Genomic DNA, 17,841 nt, shown 5'->3' on the forward strand with positions numbered 1-17,841 from the left:
CCAGTGAAATCAAAAGTCAGAATTAAGGAGGCTGGAAGATATATTTGATAGATTATCATTATATCGAGAAGTGACTGATCTGAACTGGCTATCGATCGCAGGAGAAGTTGAGCACAGCGTTCCCACTCGTGATCTAGTGCGGATGCATGACCGAGCGCTTTCAGCTAGGTGAGTCCATCAAAACGAATGTGGTCAGCATCCAATGTTGATCACTTACAGAGCTATTGACTTTGGAGATTTATTTACCGCTACAGGATCGTTATCTCAATAAACTTGAGTACGTATTGGACTGCGACGACGCAGTAAAGTAGTGGAATTCCTAATGTTCTGACGAATCATTTCATTGAATTTTTCTCCATCACCGCATTGGAAATTTGTATACTTTACATGGTCCAGTAGTAGTTGCTTGAGAGTTGCATAAGGGAGTGAAATCGACTGGTCTGGAAATGTCAAAGTCTTTATTAAGATATATGCTTCTTTTCTGATGAATGTAAGGAAATTGGTCACAATATTCGAATTCTCAACCTCTTCATTGGTCATAGTCCAGATTTCGAATCTTTTCATGTAATCCCCAAAAGTATCAAATTGTGAATGTATATGCAACCGTTCCAACACAGGTTCCTTCGTGACGCCAATGTGGTAATTAAGAGTATTTGAATTGCAGTATAGACGAGTAATCCCAGAAATAACGTAATTTAATCGAGAAGTACTAGATGAACACAGACGAATGTAATGTATTTGGAATTCAAAATCAAGCAGTCATCAAGTACAAAATAATCATTGGTTCATATAAACACCACAATTTCGCAAAGCTGGAACATTATCCAGCACATGATTACGCTATATACACATGCTGCCATTATACAGAAAAAACAGTCCTGTGATTAAGATCCACTTTGATAATTATATCAAGGCTTTGCTTCGACAGATAATGACACGCTTCTACAGAGAATGATGCCGAAGCCACTCTGAGTGAAGCATGAGGCTATCTAAATAGGCTTCGGATGTATTACATCAATGCCGAAGCTTGTTCAATAAGCGATCGGAACTAGGTGTACAGATTGACTCTACTAACCCAGACATAATCACAGTAACTTGGCTTGGCCGACACAGTCTATAGATAGTAGGTAACTTGATCTCGAGGGTTTTACATTGGTAAGGGCCGGTAGAATGCAAGAGCGTAAAGGAAGGGGAGTGGCTCTATTCATTAGGAATTCTATCACATTTGCCATTAGCGATAGTGTATCCCAGGAGAGTATGACGTGTGAACTAGTTGGTTACCGCCTGAAATGCAATAGTGATTGGTTTGGTCTTTCACAGTCCAAGCTGTGAGGTAAACGAAGTTCTGCTAAGCAGTCTCAATACTCGGTCACGAAGTGGTCGATATCTAATCCTAGGGAACTTTTTACACCCATGGTAGACTGGGAAAATCTGCGAACTTAACTGTCAGATAATTCCTTCGAGCAGGGACTAGTTCAAATGGTTGAGGACGGAATAGAAGAAGCTTTCGCTTAACGGGCTTCCGTGTCTGGTAGCAGTGGATCACCAATACCTCCAGGCAAAAACCTAGGTATATGAACGATAATAGAGGAAAAAAAGAATTTGGTAAATCATCATAATATGTTATCCTTAGTCCTTAAGAATAAGTCAAGTTTCCTCTTAAAGGACTCCTGGGAGGTCGCTTGGACTAGCTCAGTCGGCAGCGAATTCCAGCACTTGACAACTCTAACGGAGTAGAAGTTGTGTCTGCAGTCTGTTCTGCTATGTAGGGTCCTCAATTTCTGGGTGTTACCTCTTAGGTTAGTGTTATGACTAAGCTTAAGAAGATGTTTAAGGGGATGACCAGAAGTATTAAGGATACTGTAAGTCATAAGAAGATCACCTCTAAGACGCCTGTACTCTAACGGGTAAAGGTTAAGTGATTTGAGGCGCTCTTCATAAGGTTTGAATTTGAGTCCCCGAACTGATTTCGTGGCTCGACGTTGTATACGTTCCAGAGTGTCCTTATTCTTTTGGAGGGAGGGAGGAAATACTATGTTTCCGTACTCTAAATGGGGACGAATAAAACTGTTGAAGATTATATGGAAGGTTCTACCGTCAAACTGGCCAAAAATGCGCTTCAATGTTACCAGTGCAAGGTTTGCTTGAAAGGCGTTTTTGTCACAGTTCGCATACGATTTCAGGTCATAGGGTACCAACACTCCTAAATCTTTTTCGACTTGGGAAACTTCTAGAGGGGAGTTACTTAAGTTATAACTATAGTCTGCAACATGTCTCAGATGGACTACCTTGCACTTTGAAGTGTTGAAGGTAAGTCCGTTGTCGTCTGCCCAACTTTGAAGTCGGGTCAGATCCTCCTGAAGAACTAGTATATCATTATGATTAAGTATCTCTCTCCAAAGTTTCACATCATCAGCAAAAAGCAATAAGTCAGATGAAACTTGTTGAGGAAGATCGTTAATATAAATCAAGAAGAGAAGAGGTCCTAGTATTGAGCCCTGGGGGACCCCACTGGGACATTCAATAGCATGAGAGAGAGTGAAGTTAACCCTATCCTTAAAGTGTCGGTTTTCTAAATATGAAGAGAGCCAATCAATCAAAGGGGGTTTTATACCCAATCGTCTAAGCTTCTTGATAAGACATGCGTGGTTGACCCTATCAAAAGCTTTTGAGAAGTCCAGGTAGATGACGTCAACCTTCCCCTTGCGATCAAAGGATGTTTGATCATCTATCCACCGCAGTCAGCAGGTTGGTCATGCAAGAATGACCTTTTCTGAAACCATGCTGTTGAGGTGAGAAGAACTTTGAGGATGATAAGTATTTTAGTATACCGTCGTATATTAGGGATTCCATAATTTTGGAAGGTATGGAGAGAAGGGCCACATGTCGGTAGCTTGAGGGTTCACTGCGTCGACCTCCTTTGAAAATTGGTGTGATGTGGGCCAGCTTCCATATTTCCGGTAGTTTGCCTCTGCTTAGCGAGTGTGCAAACATCACGCTAAGTGGTGTCGCCAGGATTAAAGCTGCTTCCCTCAATACAGCGGAATGAACCATATCCGGTCCAGGAGAAGTGTCTTTTCTTAGGCGCCGCAGTTTACGGAGCACCAGGTCAGCACTCAGGTCCACTTCGGAAAGTCCTGTACAAGTACAGGTGAAGCTTTCGTCAGTATGGTTGATGTGGGTCAGCTGGAATGTCTGGGAGTATTGTTCAGCCAAAAGGTTAGCGGCATCACTGTCGTTATTGGTCGGGCCATTAGGACCAAGCAGTTGGGAAACTCCAGTTTTGCCTTGTCCAAGAGAAGCTGCGTAACTGAATAAGCTTTTCGGATTGGAGACGAATTTATCGATAAGCTTGGTCTGGAACTGAAGCCTATCTTCTCTTATTGCCTTTGAACATATGTTCCTTATGCGTTTATATTGCCTGTATGCGTCGTTATTGTCGGTTCATTTATATTCGACCCAACAGTGCCTTTTGCGGCTTAGCAAACGACGAGTGCGGTTCTTGATGATTGGAGGTTGTTTGTAGCTTTTTGGGACCACTTTAGGAACTGAATGCTCAGTAGCACATAAGATCGTGTGCAGTAAGAAATCCCAATGAGCATCCACTTCAAGTTGAGGGTGAACATCCCAATCTACTTTTTGTAGATAGTCGTGTAAAGCTAACACATTCAACCGTTTGAAGTTCCAGCGCTTGTTGCTAGTAGGATGTCGTAGCTCCGTTTTGCTGACAAAGCTGAATGATAAGACGGCGTGATCACTTTTCCCCAGGGGAGCCAGGATTGAGAGGTCGTCAACTAGGAATTCTTCATTTGTGAATACCCAGTCTAAGCGCGACGGCGTCTGACTGTTTCTCCAACGGGTTGCCGACTTCACATTTTCGAATAATCCCAGGTCACCGATAAGGTTGAAGAACAGAGCTTCAGTAGAGTTGGCACCACCAATGTATGTATGTTCCACCAAGTTGATTCTAGGAAGATTGAAGTCCCCTAGAATCAGGATATGAGAGAATCCAAGACGCGTAGAGCGAGTTAATCCCTCCAGCAGACGTTTGTCATACTCGATGTCGGCAGTGGGCTTCCTGTAAATGACCCCAACTAGACACCTCGAGGTGGTAGACAATCCTACTGAGCACCATACTGACTCATCAAGATTGAGAAACTCTTGGTTGTGAAGTTGGTGCGCATCCAGGCATGACCGTATGTATAGTGCTACCCCACCCCCCATTCCTGTTTTTCTGTCGTTGCGAAATAAAGACATCCCAGTTATTGCTAACTCCTGGTCCGTAAACTGAGACGTTATCCAAGTTTCGGATATTCCTATCAGATGGGCATCATTAGCGTTGCTAAGTTCACGTAGCTCATCCATTTTGTTTGGCAAGCTCGCGGCGTTCGTGTATAGGCAGTTTATGCTTTCAATTTGGAACGCGTGAGCTTCTTACTGTTTGTCTATATGAGCCGTGCGTGAGTGAACAGGTAGCCTACCTATACGATGTTTACCGAGTTGGTAGTCCCTGTCCTTTTCACGTTTTTTTTTATGATCAAGACAGTCCACGAGTGGAATTGTCAGCTCCAGCTTTCGTTTGTGCTTGATCCTGCTGTCGTGGGGCCTATCCGGATGCATATGGATGCCAGTTGGCAACCGATGTCTATTGGCACGAAATGCTTCCAGAGTTGCAGCCGCCATGTGAGAGGAGGGGAAGGTTATCTTCAACAGCCGAGGCCTAGAGTCTCCGTCTCTGTTGGCTAGTCGCATTACCTGTTGGGTCAATATGTTCTTGAGTTTTAAGGAATGCTTAATGAATTTCCATTCCCGAATATCAGAGTTTGCTTGAGTTGGGTCCATATTTTCCGGCACACCTTGCACAATGATATTTCATCCACGGAAAAACGCCTCGCGAGATTACTTAGGGATGTTTCGGATGAGATTTCGTTCAGAATACGGTATGTCGGGCAGTATTCTTACGTTCCCATCAGACTTCAGTAAGTGACTGGCTAGCAGGACGTCCTCTACGTCGGAAGCATTCTTAAGTGTAACACGAAGCAGCCTCGGGTGGTTTAGGTGGTTAGAGTCCTTCCCTCGAGTGAGCCGTGCGACGGTCAAAGGCTCTATTCTAGGGAGTTCAAGCCTCTTGTTTATTTCTCCCCAGAGCATCCTATCATTTTTGTCCTGCAAACTGAGAGGAAGGTCGGGGTTGTCAATAAGATTCATGATTATGGCAGAGTCGTCACGAACCGTAATTGATTTCCCAGGTTTTCCAGGGCGTCTAGGTTTGGTATCTTGTTGTTTGGATGTCGAGGCGCGTTTTCGATTCCTGGGCTCAGTGATGACCGGGCGGACAGTCTTGGGGGTAGACTGTGCGGCAAAGCATCAATTGATTTCCGCACGGTACTTGGGATGTTCAGTTTCGGCGGGGACGCTTGGGCTTTATTACTCCTGTTAACGTGAGTCCAACCACCTACAGGATTTTTGGGAACCACTGTCTCATTCAAGGACTGTTCCCTGGGGGAGCCAAGTTTACTGAGGGAGTCGATGACAGTCGATGTTAAGATGGTGCTGAGTTCCAGCACATCATCACTCGTGCTGTTAACAGCACCGTCGATAACCGACCTGTCAATATCCTTTTTCTTGTTTGCCCTATACGTTCCAGCTTTGTTACCCGTCATGATGCTATCATTTACCAAATTCTTAGACAACTTATCTCTCAGACCTGTTAGTAAAGTAATGATGGTACCCAACATAACTACCGTATCAGTGTTGCAGGTAACACATACCCACCTACGATCAGACTTGATGAGTCTGCTATAGGCTGCTGCTGTTAGATCTGTACATGCTTCGTGGAACCAACCTTTGCAGTTGTCACATTGCATGCCAGATGTAACGGCGAAACGGCAACCAGGTCTTTTGCATGAATTTTTCATGGCTAGTGATTTAGACTGTCTTAAAAATACAAGCAGTAAATTTAGGACCGTTAAAAAAAACACACAGTAAACAAAAACTGGCAAAAATGTATAAAAACAATTAACGATAAGCTAAAGCTAGTCTTTACGTGAAAAGCGATAGTGAGCTGAGGCAAAACCACAGTTAACTATTAATTTGAGTGAAACACAAAAAAAGAAGTAATCTACCGAACGTATAGCTCAGAATAGATTCTTTAGATCGGAAATGGAACTTTTGTTGCGTAAGAACACAGCAAATGTTTGAGAAATGTAAATCACGTTAGGACTAAACTTCCCGTTCGAAAAGCGCGCTTGATGCGGTTATTACATGTGCCCTACTGCAAAATGTGAAAGAAGCGACTAGGTACGACCCGGGATCTGAATCATCTTTACTAGATCTTATATTGACTCACTATGAGGATGACGTCGCGAACGTCCATTACATGCCACCCCTAGGTAAAAGTGATCATCCAGTTTCAACGTTTGACTTACATACAACTATCAATCACGAGCACACGTCAGCTTAATCCAGATCTAACATCTGTAAAGCAAACATACAAGATATCATACACTCAGTATCGTCAACAGATTGGACAACAGACACAGAGTCCTCATTTGAAACTGCTTGGAACGTATTTCGAAACTTTTACCTAAATGTTACCTCACCCACATCCCTCTCCATAAGGGGAGGAAAATGTGGGATAGATTTAGGTCATTGAAGACGATGAGACTAAAGCTCAGTATCGAAATGTTCGGAACACCTGTGCCTCGACCCTCCGTAATCTAGAAAGTTGTACGAAGTGAACATTGTTAAGGAATCCATAGAATGTCATAAACACATGTATTCCTATATAAACCAAAGGACAAAAAGAAAAAGAAATGATCCTTCACTATGGGGAGACAGTAATGCCTCATCATCAGTGGAGGACGACTTTGGTAAAGCTCAAGTATTCTTGACATAGGCAAATCCACTAGACCTGATGAACTGCATCCTAGGTTACTAAAGGAATTAGCTAAATTTGTTGCGAACCCTCTAAGTATATGCTTTCATTTAACACCATAGTAAATCCTGTCTTCAAAACAGGTACGAAACATAAACCTGAGAATTACCGACCCATTAGCCTAACTAGCCTGGTTGTGAAAATCTTAGAAAAGATTTTACGGAAGGAGCTGTGTTAAGCACCTCGATGAAAACCGGATACGTTAGGAGAAGCAGCATGGTTTTACAATAAGTTATTCTAGTTTCACTAGATTATTAGTCGCTCGTGAAAGCTAGTGCGCTCCTAAGGACCAAAATTTACCTGTAGACGTAGCCTACATCGATATCAGCAAAGCTTTCGACAAAGTGCCACACAACCAGCTGCTATATAAGCTAAGAAATGTCGGGATTGGAGACAATCTATTGATGCGGATAAAAGACTTTCTAGTTGGGCGCCAGCAAAGAGTATGGGTGGACCTCAAGTTGTCTGTCTTTGAAACTGTGCTTAGTGGATTCCCCCAGAGTACAGTTTGGGGCCAGTGTTATTCCTCTTGTACGTAAATGACTTCACTCGTCTACTATTGTCATCTGTCTTGCTACATGCTGATGATGTCAAGATATGGAGAGCGATAGAAAGTAAGGGTGATTGCTTCGAACTTGAAAATGACCTGGAGAAATTATCTGAATGGTTTCAAACCTGACAGTTGTCGATAAATACTTCCGAGTGTATTGTGATGCATATTTGTCATCAAGGTACAGATACATACACGATGAATAACACTGAGCTATCTGTTGTCCAGGCACACGATGACTTAGGAGTCATCGTTAGTCAAGACTTAAAGACTACTGCACACTGACGTGCAATAGCCGAAAAAGGCTTTAGAACTTTATGGTCAATACGTAGGGCTTTTAGTCATATCGACGCTAAAACTCTTTAGACTTTGTATAGTGTTTGTGCGTCCTGAAATTGAGTACTACATAATAGTGGCTAGCCATTGCTTAAAAAAGACAATGATCCATTGGAAAGGGTTGAGAGAACAGCAACTAAGCTGATTCGCCGAATAGCGAAGCTGCCGTATGATGCTAAACTGACCAAGCTAAACCTATTTCCGCTGTCATTTCGGAGAACCAGCGGCGACATGATTACAGTTTTCAAATTGCTTAGTGATAAATTTGCACCTGATATGCCCTTATTTTTCTTGTCTTCCGAAACAGAAAATTTACGAGGACACTCCAAAAATGTCTAAAAGCCCAGAACGAACTACTTGTCAGCTGACTATCGACTTTCCCATCGAATCATCAACGAATGGAATTGATTACCTCAGTACTTGGTTGAGACTCCATCTGTCGACTCTTTCAAAAAAAGTTGTATCAACTGAGATAACATCACTGCCGGGACTAACACAGACCATCAAGCCTCCTGTTCTTTCCAAACTGAAACTTGTAAGCCTCTTTTCAATGGTACTTGATACTATTGAATATCGGCATTCATAGAGAGGTTATTTAGACTAGCGCTCGTAACATTAGCAACACGGTAAGATAGGGGCGGCTTTTGGTTTAGGGTTATTTATTGGTTAATTGGTTTGATCAATACCTTTAATTGGGCGGTTGAAGTCTATTAAAAGCTAAATGGGCTGAAAATATATACTCATCTGATAAGGGGATTTACTCCAACGGCAATTCGGCCAACTGGTCGACTTGCTCAATGCACAGTTTACCTCGGGTGACCTACCGTTAATTCGCCACTCCATTTTAATTGTTCATGCACACAATATGTGTCTATTAATAGACACGAGTAAATACGAGTAAATTTACTTGTATTGAGTGATTTTTAATTGAAAAAGCTTGCATAAGGCTAATAGGTGGATGTGCTCATAGCAATCACGAAGCCCGTTTGTAAAAAACCGTTCTTACTGTTTCTAATCTTTTTTTGTTGAAATATTGAAACTGTGAACTGTTAATTGTCAGTCTGGAGTATTTTTCAACCTTGGACTTTGTCATAATACTTGGATATCTCGATTGTTTCTACTCAGTCAATATTTTGTTCCGATATATATGACGACTTTTCAGGCTGCTAGGGAGAATTAGAAAACTGATTGGTTCTTGGGCTCTGTATGCTCGTTACGGTCGTCGTGCTGTTCAGCGCTGAAATCACTTATAACTGTTAGCAAATGTTCTCGAGATATCTTCCTCACTAACAGTTCCCTCAAATTATTTGGATTTATAAAATCAAATTAAAGATCAAGATTTCCTTTGTATACAGTTTTCCACATAACTCTTTGTATGACATGATTATATATATATATATATATGTAATGACCGAGTCAAACGGTTTTTATGGGATGACTTGCACTCGGAACTGTAAGTGATGTAGCCTTGTAATTTTGTGGAGAGATGCTGAGAAAGACTTGTGTTGTCAGAGTGCTACAGCTCTAGCGCAGTAGCAAACTTGAATCTTTCGAAGTTAATATTCCCTGTGTAAACTAAAGGTTAGAGTAGGAGTCGCCTATCCGGTCATCACTGTGTCCCATTCTAAATACGGTGGTTTCCATATGTGTTTTTGTCATGTCTTCAATCGAAGTTTACGGTTACAGGGGTACAACGTGTAATGTTCTTTTAGCAAGACTATATTTTAGGAGAAACTACTCTGCAAAATCGAAAATGGCTGGGGAAGTTTCAAGGAACAGTAAATTCCTCGTATCCTGTGGAAGAAATGGCTTATTTAAACCACCCGTTCTAAATTTCTGGAAGACTGTTGGTGCACTTTGTAGGGTTACTTTAATGTAAAATGTATGTGGATCAAATTACCTCTTCCTGTTGTCCAGTAAAAAAATTAACTGTAAACTTGTGAAATATGTGCTAATTGCCTCCAGTCCAACAAAATTGAAGTTTGGTGGAAATTTACAGTGTCAAGGCTCTTAAACATCTTTTTTCGGTGAGCTATTCCGAAATGTCAAAGCGATATAATTCTTATTTGCAGAGAACTTAGTTTTGTCAGTGGTAAGGAAGTGTTTTTGGTACTAGGTGTCTCTAGCGTTCGAGGTGCTCACTTCTGTCAGAGTGGAGATTATGTAAAGTATAGTAGATCAACTTGGTTGCAGGAGGGTTATTTATTCCATTTATACACTATTTTTCATCCCCGAGTATCTGTTTGAACACGGTAGTACGTAAGTGATTCGTCTTCAAATGATGATCACTATTTTTGAGATATCTGTTAATAGAGTACATAAGGGTGATTTAAGTCTGATAACTAGAGAAAGCTACTTGAATTATTATTCGATACTATTTTAATTGTAAGTTTGTGGTGAAATTAGATTTTTCGGCTGTAGTCAACATTAATAATTAAGTGACATTTCAAGAGCAACGTAGTCGGAAAATAAACTAGTTCGCATTTCATACCGCTTATTAAAGTCTAACATTCCTCTACATTAATATGTAGTCCAACTAATAGTAGAAGCCTTTAATGCATTATATAAACAGAACTTTACATAAACATTGAGATACAATGAATTTTGAAGTTCCTTAAGGATGATGGTCCTTTTTCAGCAGTTAGACTTATTAGTATATTAACTTGAATCTGGGAACTGTGAGTTATTCTGTTTGGCTGGTCTCGATCTTTGATCGTTCCAGTTTATAAGGAAAGACAAAAATCATTTTGTGACAATCACAAGGAAACCAGCTTGACCAATATAATATCAAAAATGATAATCCTTATAATCATCTGACGCTTAACTAGAGCTGAAAAAGAGCAAACTCGAAAAAACTAACCTAGTTGCTGACGTAAGTATGTGTACCAAGTATTTACTGTTTGTCAAGTTTTAAACATGAGCATGCTTATAGACTCCCGACTACAGTGGTGTTTCTTGACTTTAGGATATGATTTGACTCTAAGAGTTGAAGTTTTGCGATGTCATTAAAAAGCGTACCAAGAAAGTTCATAAACCTTGTGAAGACTCTCTACTCGAATTCTGGTCAAGTTAAAGCACATGGCAAACTCATTAGGATTGTCAACCTTGAGTAGTGTTCGTTGGGATTGTCCACTATCTCCTTCACAGATATCGTCTTAGAGATAACGCTCTTATGTTGTGACTTCTCGGGGACTGATATCTTAGCAGGAAAATCACTTGTTGACTTGAAATACACAATTGATGTTATGAATAGGTTGACAAGATGGTCTTCTTACCACCCTAAGCAACAATCCAAGCATGTTTGAGATGTGATTTTGTCTCTGTAAGTACAAAATAGACTGGTCTACACTAGTACCCGAACTAGTGATTGGAAGCAGTGTTCGAGCGCATTGATAACCTCACTTATTTGAGAAATGTCATCAGCCCTGGTTGGTGGGTTTTTGATGAAATCTGGACACGGACTCAGTAAGCTGGGTTCGCGTTTCCTGAGTTGTGGCATAGGCGAGATGTCTGTTGGCAAACCAAAGGACAGGTTTGCTGCTCAACAGTTCACTCTTCTACTTCGTAGGTGTAAACCATGGCCATTAAGAATAGGGAGCTACTAGTATTCAATCACACATGTCTTCGAATCTTTGTTGGTATATTTTGGGACCATCACGTGAGCTCAAGTTAGACATAAATTAATAGTTAAAAATATCAAATCGGTTGATAAGGTGATGAACCATCAATGATTGAGGTGGTTAAAACATGTTACATGTACCCAACTACTGCCTACCTAGGTGCTAATGTTTGGTCAAAGAGTAAGCTGAAGGCTAGCAATGGTTAAATCGATTCTTGGTGTTAGTCCGTAAAACCATTGACTGCATCATGTTACCAATTGTAGATTATCTATTTGGGGTTTACGCTACCGTCGTAACCAACAATTAAAAACTTCGGATAATATGGCTCACAATCGTCTACAGCAGCAAAGGTACATTCGATGTTTATCTTCCCTGAATCCCAAATTCCTACATCTTTTAGTCGTTTCTCTACATCCGTTCTTTTCTATTGATATTACTATCATTGATCTACTACGATGGTATTTTCTCGATAATTTTATCGCGTGCTCAATTGGTGCGGCGATTTGAACCGACGCACATTTCAGGTTCTACGTTGCTTATGACTGACCAACTAAATGTCTTCAAGAAACTACATACTGAAGGAACAAACAAGCAAAATTTAAGAACATTGTGCTTGACTGTTTGTTCATCACTAAGTGCAATGCATTAGTCCAGTCTGAATTTTTGTCGAGGAAATCAATGATGTTACACATCTGGTCTGTATTCTGTTGTATTAAACATTTCGTTCACTTGTGTGATTTATTTTTCAGATTTAGTTCCTTAAACTGGTGCTGTGAAAATTTATTTGGATCAATTTCGAGCGTCCACGTATGCGATTACTTTGATTTACGATCGGATTACTGGGAAACGGCATTTTTACTAGTCATCAAGTCCTTTTTTAATGCCCAGAATATGCACACTAAACTATTTCATTCTCTGCTCAGGAGTTGTCATAACGTGAGAATCATCTTTTGATATAAAAAGCAGTATTGCGCTGATATTCCTTGTTAGGTCGAACCAGTTGGATGAGAAACTTTTTCCTTACTCAAAGAGGTTTAATGGTTCAGCTTGCGTAACGAAGGTTAGCCACCGAACTTTTGAAGCCTGTTCATGTTTTAACTTTTTATTTTCCGAAATCCCAAGTTGATTTATAAATATCTCTTGAGTGTCATGGTAATCTAATGGTCATTAGAAGTGAAATAAATTTAGAAATCGCAGAAATCTTTGTTCGTTTTTAGTAAAACTATCAAGTCAACGGTGTTAAAATTAGACTTCAATCCTAGACAAATCTGATGATTAGGTTGTGGAGGTGAGTCATTATATAATGTTGACTGAAGTATGATAAAGTGGAGTCTAAAAGTAACCAGACTAAGATACTATATAATGTCGTGAAGTCAGTGATTGCTAGCTCGTCTTAAACACAGGTAAAATCCTCGAGAACGTCGATTAAAATTCTTCAACCACAATAACAAGAAACAGATACACTCCTAATGTTCATGGGATATTTTACTAATGTCCAGTTATTTCTGCTTTTCGACTCATTGATTATTTGAATGTTTTAGTATCTTTGCACCTTTTAGTAGAATTCCAGTTCGCCACATTTTTTTAGATTTGAAACGTAATAAAAATCTAGTTGCTTATGCTTCTGGCATTAGGTTCAGTTCATATAAATTTTTCAATGTAATCGTGGATACATGAAAGGAATTCTACAATTGTCTATAACATAAGTTTTGAGACTCAGTGGGTTCGGCACTTAACTTTGAATAGGTTGATCAAACTTTTACTCAACCATTTTTCCTCCATTTTCCCAATCAGTCATAAACATCGTAAGACCTGATGCAAATATATATCGATCAGTATCATTTGATCACATCAACACAGTGTGAGTAAATTGTCAAACTGTATGGCAAAATGTTCTAAGTAGTGGTATGATCAGTAGTTTAATTTGTACAATTTAACATACGTATTTCTTGTTAATCGACTGTTTTAATTATTTTTTGTTTTCAACAGGATGGGAAAGTAACATGTACAGAAAGTACACATCAAAGTTTGTCAGATTCATTTCGTCGCTTTATGATTTTTAAATGTTCACTAATTCTATTGGCACTGTGCAGTCTTGCTATAATTCGTCACAGACATAAGCGTCTAGACAAAAAACTAATGCAGAAAGTCAACTTCCAGATTGCAGCTGGTGTCTAGTATACTCTCATGAGTTGTATCTGAATTTACTTCTCACTGTGATAATCCCTTTCTTTGTTGATTTTATGATTTAAATCAATATTGTAACAATGTACATTTGAGAATATTATTTTTTCTTAAACATCTAGTGAGACATACATCCTGATGTGCTTATTTAGGTGTCTTTACATTCGGTCATCACACAGTGTACACTTAATTCAAGGATAACTTTCATATTTATATGGTGACCTAGTAATAATCTTCTGATTGGTTAGTGACACTATAGTGTTTCAAAAACCTCATATTTAGAACACATGTAGTGGTGCAATAATAATATTCTAATAGATATGACGGTATCTCATCTATCAGCTAAACCATTCATGTATACAGCGTATACACGTCCTACTTTATATAACGTCAAACCACTTGGCATTAAACTATATGAGGGACAGAGTTTATATCTTTTGAATATCTAGGATAAATTTCGTTAACGTTGCATTAGGTAAACAGCCCAGTGAAAATATTTCTCATGGCAGTACTTAAGATAGTTGTTTGAAGATATCTCAACGATATGAGGTCACATGCCTGATTAAATTATAAAAAGAGTACATTGGATATTCATAAATAAGATTCTATTTTGTCTCGTGTGTCGAGCTGTATCCACTAGGACTGTTTCGTGTAAAATGGGGTTTCTAGTGTTCACACTTTTGCATTCGACTAGTTGTAGTCACCTTGTAGTATTACGTGCCAGTTTAACAATCGCCGAATTAAATCTATATTTTGCAGGAACTAGTTGAGTAGCTTAGCTAACATGTAATGTGGCAGCAGTTCCTCGTGTCAGATTTAGCTTTTCTGTAATTTTCCTGAAAATGCGTACATCTTAAAAACAACAAAGAGCAGTAAGCAGAGGTTGTCTCAATCATATGTCAGTCAACTGACTTTTTGAAGAAATGTATCTATAAGGAAAACAAAACTACAATATTCTTTACCACTTGCGATAACAGACACACGTTGAGATAGATGACTTCGTCAGAATCTTTACTGAGAAAACTATCTAATAGCTTTCGTACATGGACAGGGGTATTATGCTTTGAGACGGAATAATTTTCTAAGTGTATGGAATTTATTTTAATAGCCACCATAATTTACCTGTAACCTCCCTCCAGTTAGAAGCGTCAGTTTAGCTGGCCAATGGTATGTCTATTATAGAACCCATAAACTAATAACCTTGCTTTATCACTATCAGTTTTAGCATTTTTTTCCGTCACGTCTATTTCAAATAGTAAGGCTGGTATCATTTTCAGATAAATGTTTGTTGGCGTACGGTTTCCAAAGGAAGTAGATCTGAGACAACCAAGAGCTGGTAATGTGACTTACTGTCATTTCATAATTAAGATATTTATCGAAACCCAACAAACTTTTATACAAAATGAAGGGTCGACAGCTCAAGCGACATCCGCTCCGTAGGAAACTTATCAACCGTTAATGGTATAGTTTACATTAATTTTCAGTCTGGAAAGCTAGTTCGGAATAATGCCATACCTCGGAGAAAGCTTTTGTGTGTATCGACTAAAACAAACTGTTCAACAGTATGAAAAGCTTTGTAAGGCTAACGGAAGGTTAGATACAAACGTAAATTTTCCGCATCACAAATACCTAAGATTGTCAAAACCACTTCTAAAAAGGGGATAATAAATTAGCAACTTTTCTGTGCATGGATAGTGCGTGTTTGTAGAAAAGTAACTGTAGCAGAACTAGGACTTGTCCTCACCACTCATCTTTACCTCCACAGAAACACCTATGCAGCAAGAATTACCCCCTGTTAATTGAAAAAAGTGGAATATCAGATCTCTCATCTACCAATAGCAACTGACTTGTTACATCTTTACAGCTTAACGGATACTGGTGCACGAAATTAAGTTGTCTAATGGTCTTTCGAACGGTGATGGTTCTTTTTTATCACAATAAAGGTATCATCTACGTATCTAAGCCAAATTCGTGGTTTAATGTCGTTGGCGAAAATATTCGATTCTATGTGTGCCATCAACAAGTTGGGTACAATCGGGGACACGGGGGATCCCATTGGTACACCGTTAGTTAGTTTGTATAACGTCCCATTAAAAGTAAATAGTGTCGAATTTAAGGATTCTATGATTAGACTAATGCTTAAAGTACATCTGTTAAGAGGAGTATTGTCGTTCTCTAGTAAACCACTAATGAATTCTAAGCATTTCTCAATAGGAATACTAGTGTATAATGAAACAAAATCAAAGCTTACCATGACTTCATTCTTTCTGATAACTAATTCCGACATTTTTGATTTAAAGTCATAGGAATCTTTAATCATGTTATGTAAGTTAAGTTGTAGTGGCATTAATATGCTGCTTAGATATTTCGATAATGCACATCTTGGTGTGTTCGTGAAGTTTACTATAGGTCTTAGAGGAATGTCTGGTTTATGGATTTTGGGTAAACCATAAAAACGTGTAGTATTGCATGATTTGGAATATAGATCAAACCATAGCAAGACACCAGTGACTGGTTTTAGGTCTTTTAAAAGTAGATTTGTCTCTGATTTGACTTTATTTTTAATCGTTTGAGTTTTTCAATCGATCTTTTCATTTGGTCCTGTAGAGAGATGTTCAAGAGCTTTATCAATATAATCTGTTTTATTCATGACCACTGTTGTATTGCCTTTGTCAGCTTTTGTGATTATAATAGTTTTGTCTTGTTGAAGCGAACGTAGAGCCTTCAGTTCTTCTTTTGAAATATTTTGACTAAACAAAAACACCTTACGCCTAACAAAATGGGGAGTAGAATGTTTAAGGATTTGAAAGTCTTATAGTTCAACTGCTCCTGTGGAGCAAGTTATATAGGCAGATGTTCTAGGAATTTGTATACTCGGGCTCGTGAACACCTTCCAGTGTGGTTAAGCAAAGGTGTAGTCAGAACGGTTAACAGCTCTGTTTTAGCCCATTTAGTTCAGACGGGACATAGAGCAGACATTGAGCAATCTTTCACAGTAATATATCGTGTAAATAGCAGTCTACCTAATTCTGTCAGACAGAGAATCCTGCAGACGGCTGAGGCAATTGCTATTCGGATCAAAAAGCCAGAGCTCTGCATCCAAAAGAAATATGTACAGCCACTCCTTTTACCCTGGCCAACTTCAGGGTCAACTTGTTAATAATCAATTTTGTAATAAGGTGACATTAATTTGATTAATGTTCATTTCTATATCTTAAACTTAGTTTATCTACACATCTTATCAGTCATTATTCTTATCTTTATTATTATTATTATCACACCTGCTAACCTTTTATAGAAATTTATTTATCATCCACCCCCTATCTACTATATCTGACCTAATTTATATAATTCTACATATTACGTAATTTCCGATTTGTAATCCCATTTTTGTAGCTCTCACCCCCATGTCAACTATATATATTCTGATAATTTATCTTACGATTTTAATTCACCTATAAACTGATTCAAGTTAACACTTCATATTAGTCATCCCAAAAACATTAACGATTCGATCTTATTTTATATGACAAACAATCCTTGATTCACATATTACAGTTTCTTAAATTGATGTACTCTGCCTTAAACTTGGCCAATCTTCTTTTATGGATTATTAATTTATAATTGTAGAACCTGATGAGAAATTATTGAAAAGAATATTCTTCGTTCATATAATTGTTTTAATATGATGGGAATTTTTCAGCGATTATAGTTTACTCTCTATTTTTTTGCTTTTATGACCAACCAAAAAGGTAGTCTCTTAGACGTCCAATGAGGAGTATATTTTCAAAAACTGCGGTAATTTTCTGAATTTGGAAACAGTTTGCTACTATTGTTATACCAGTCATGCTATCTCATACCACGACTTCGAAAAGCGATCGAAGAATCTAGGTGGCCTGTCGGTGATTAGTATGAACTTTTAAAGTAGAGGTCTAGACAGTCGAAAATATACACTATCTGGACCTCCCTACTGTAGTTCACAGAGATTCAGATTAATCTTAACAACCCCCTACCATGTAACTGGAAATTCCCTCCTCTTACAGCTATCTAATATTCAGACGGTAAATTTAGTGCAATCAACGAACTTGATTCTGTTAAAGGGGGTCTAATTGTCATATCATATGCACCGAATTGTTTCGTTAGCGTAACAGATGGAAATTGAGCTGATACTAAACGATAAACTAGCGTATATGGTAGCCACTATCTGATCTCCA

At 38.9% G+C, this 17,841-nt stretch overlaps 1 protein-coding gene across 1 annotated transcript; it reads left to right on the plus strand.

The window, feature by feature from the left end:
• The first annotated feature begins 8,405 nt into the window (after positions 1–8,405).
• On the plus strand, positions 8,406–13,729 carry Smp_102480 (hypothetical protein). The gene is made up of 4 exons (XM_018795501.1): positions 8,406–8,449; positions 12,193–12,379; positions 12,410–12,503; positions 13,433–13,729. Exons 2-4 carry the CDS (start codon positions 12,324–12,326, stop codon positions 13,619–13,621), a joined length of 339 nt encoding a protein of 112 aa, XP_018649807.1. The 5' UTR covers positions 8,406–8,449; positions 12,193–12,323; the 3' UTR covers positions 13,622–13,729.
• Positions 13,730–17,841: the final 4,112 nt, after the last annotated feature.

This window comes from Schistosoma mansoni, chromosome 2 (assembly GCF_000237925.1).
Source record: "Schistosoma mansoni strain Puerto Rico chromosome 2, complete genome".
In the NCBI taxonomy this organism is placed as follows: domain Eukaryota; kingdom Metazoa; phylum Platyhelminthes; class Trematoda; order Strigeidida; family Schistosomatidae; genus Schistosoma; species Schistosoma mansoni.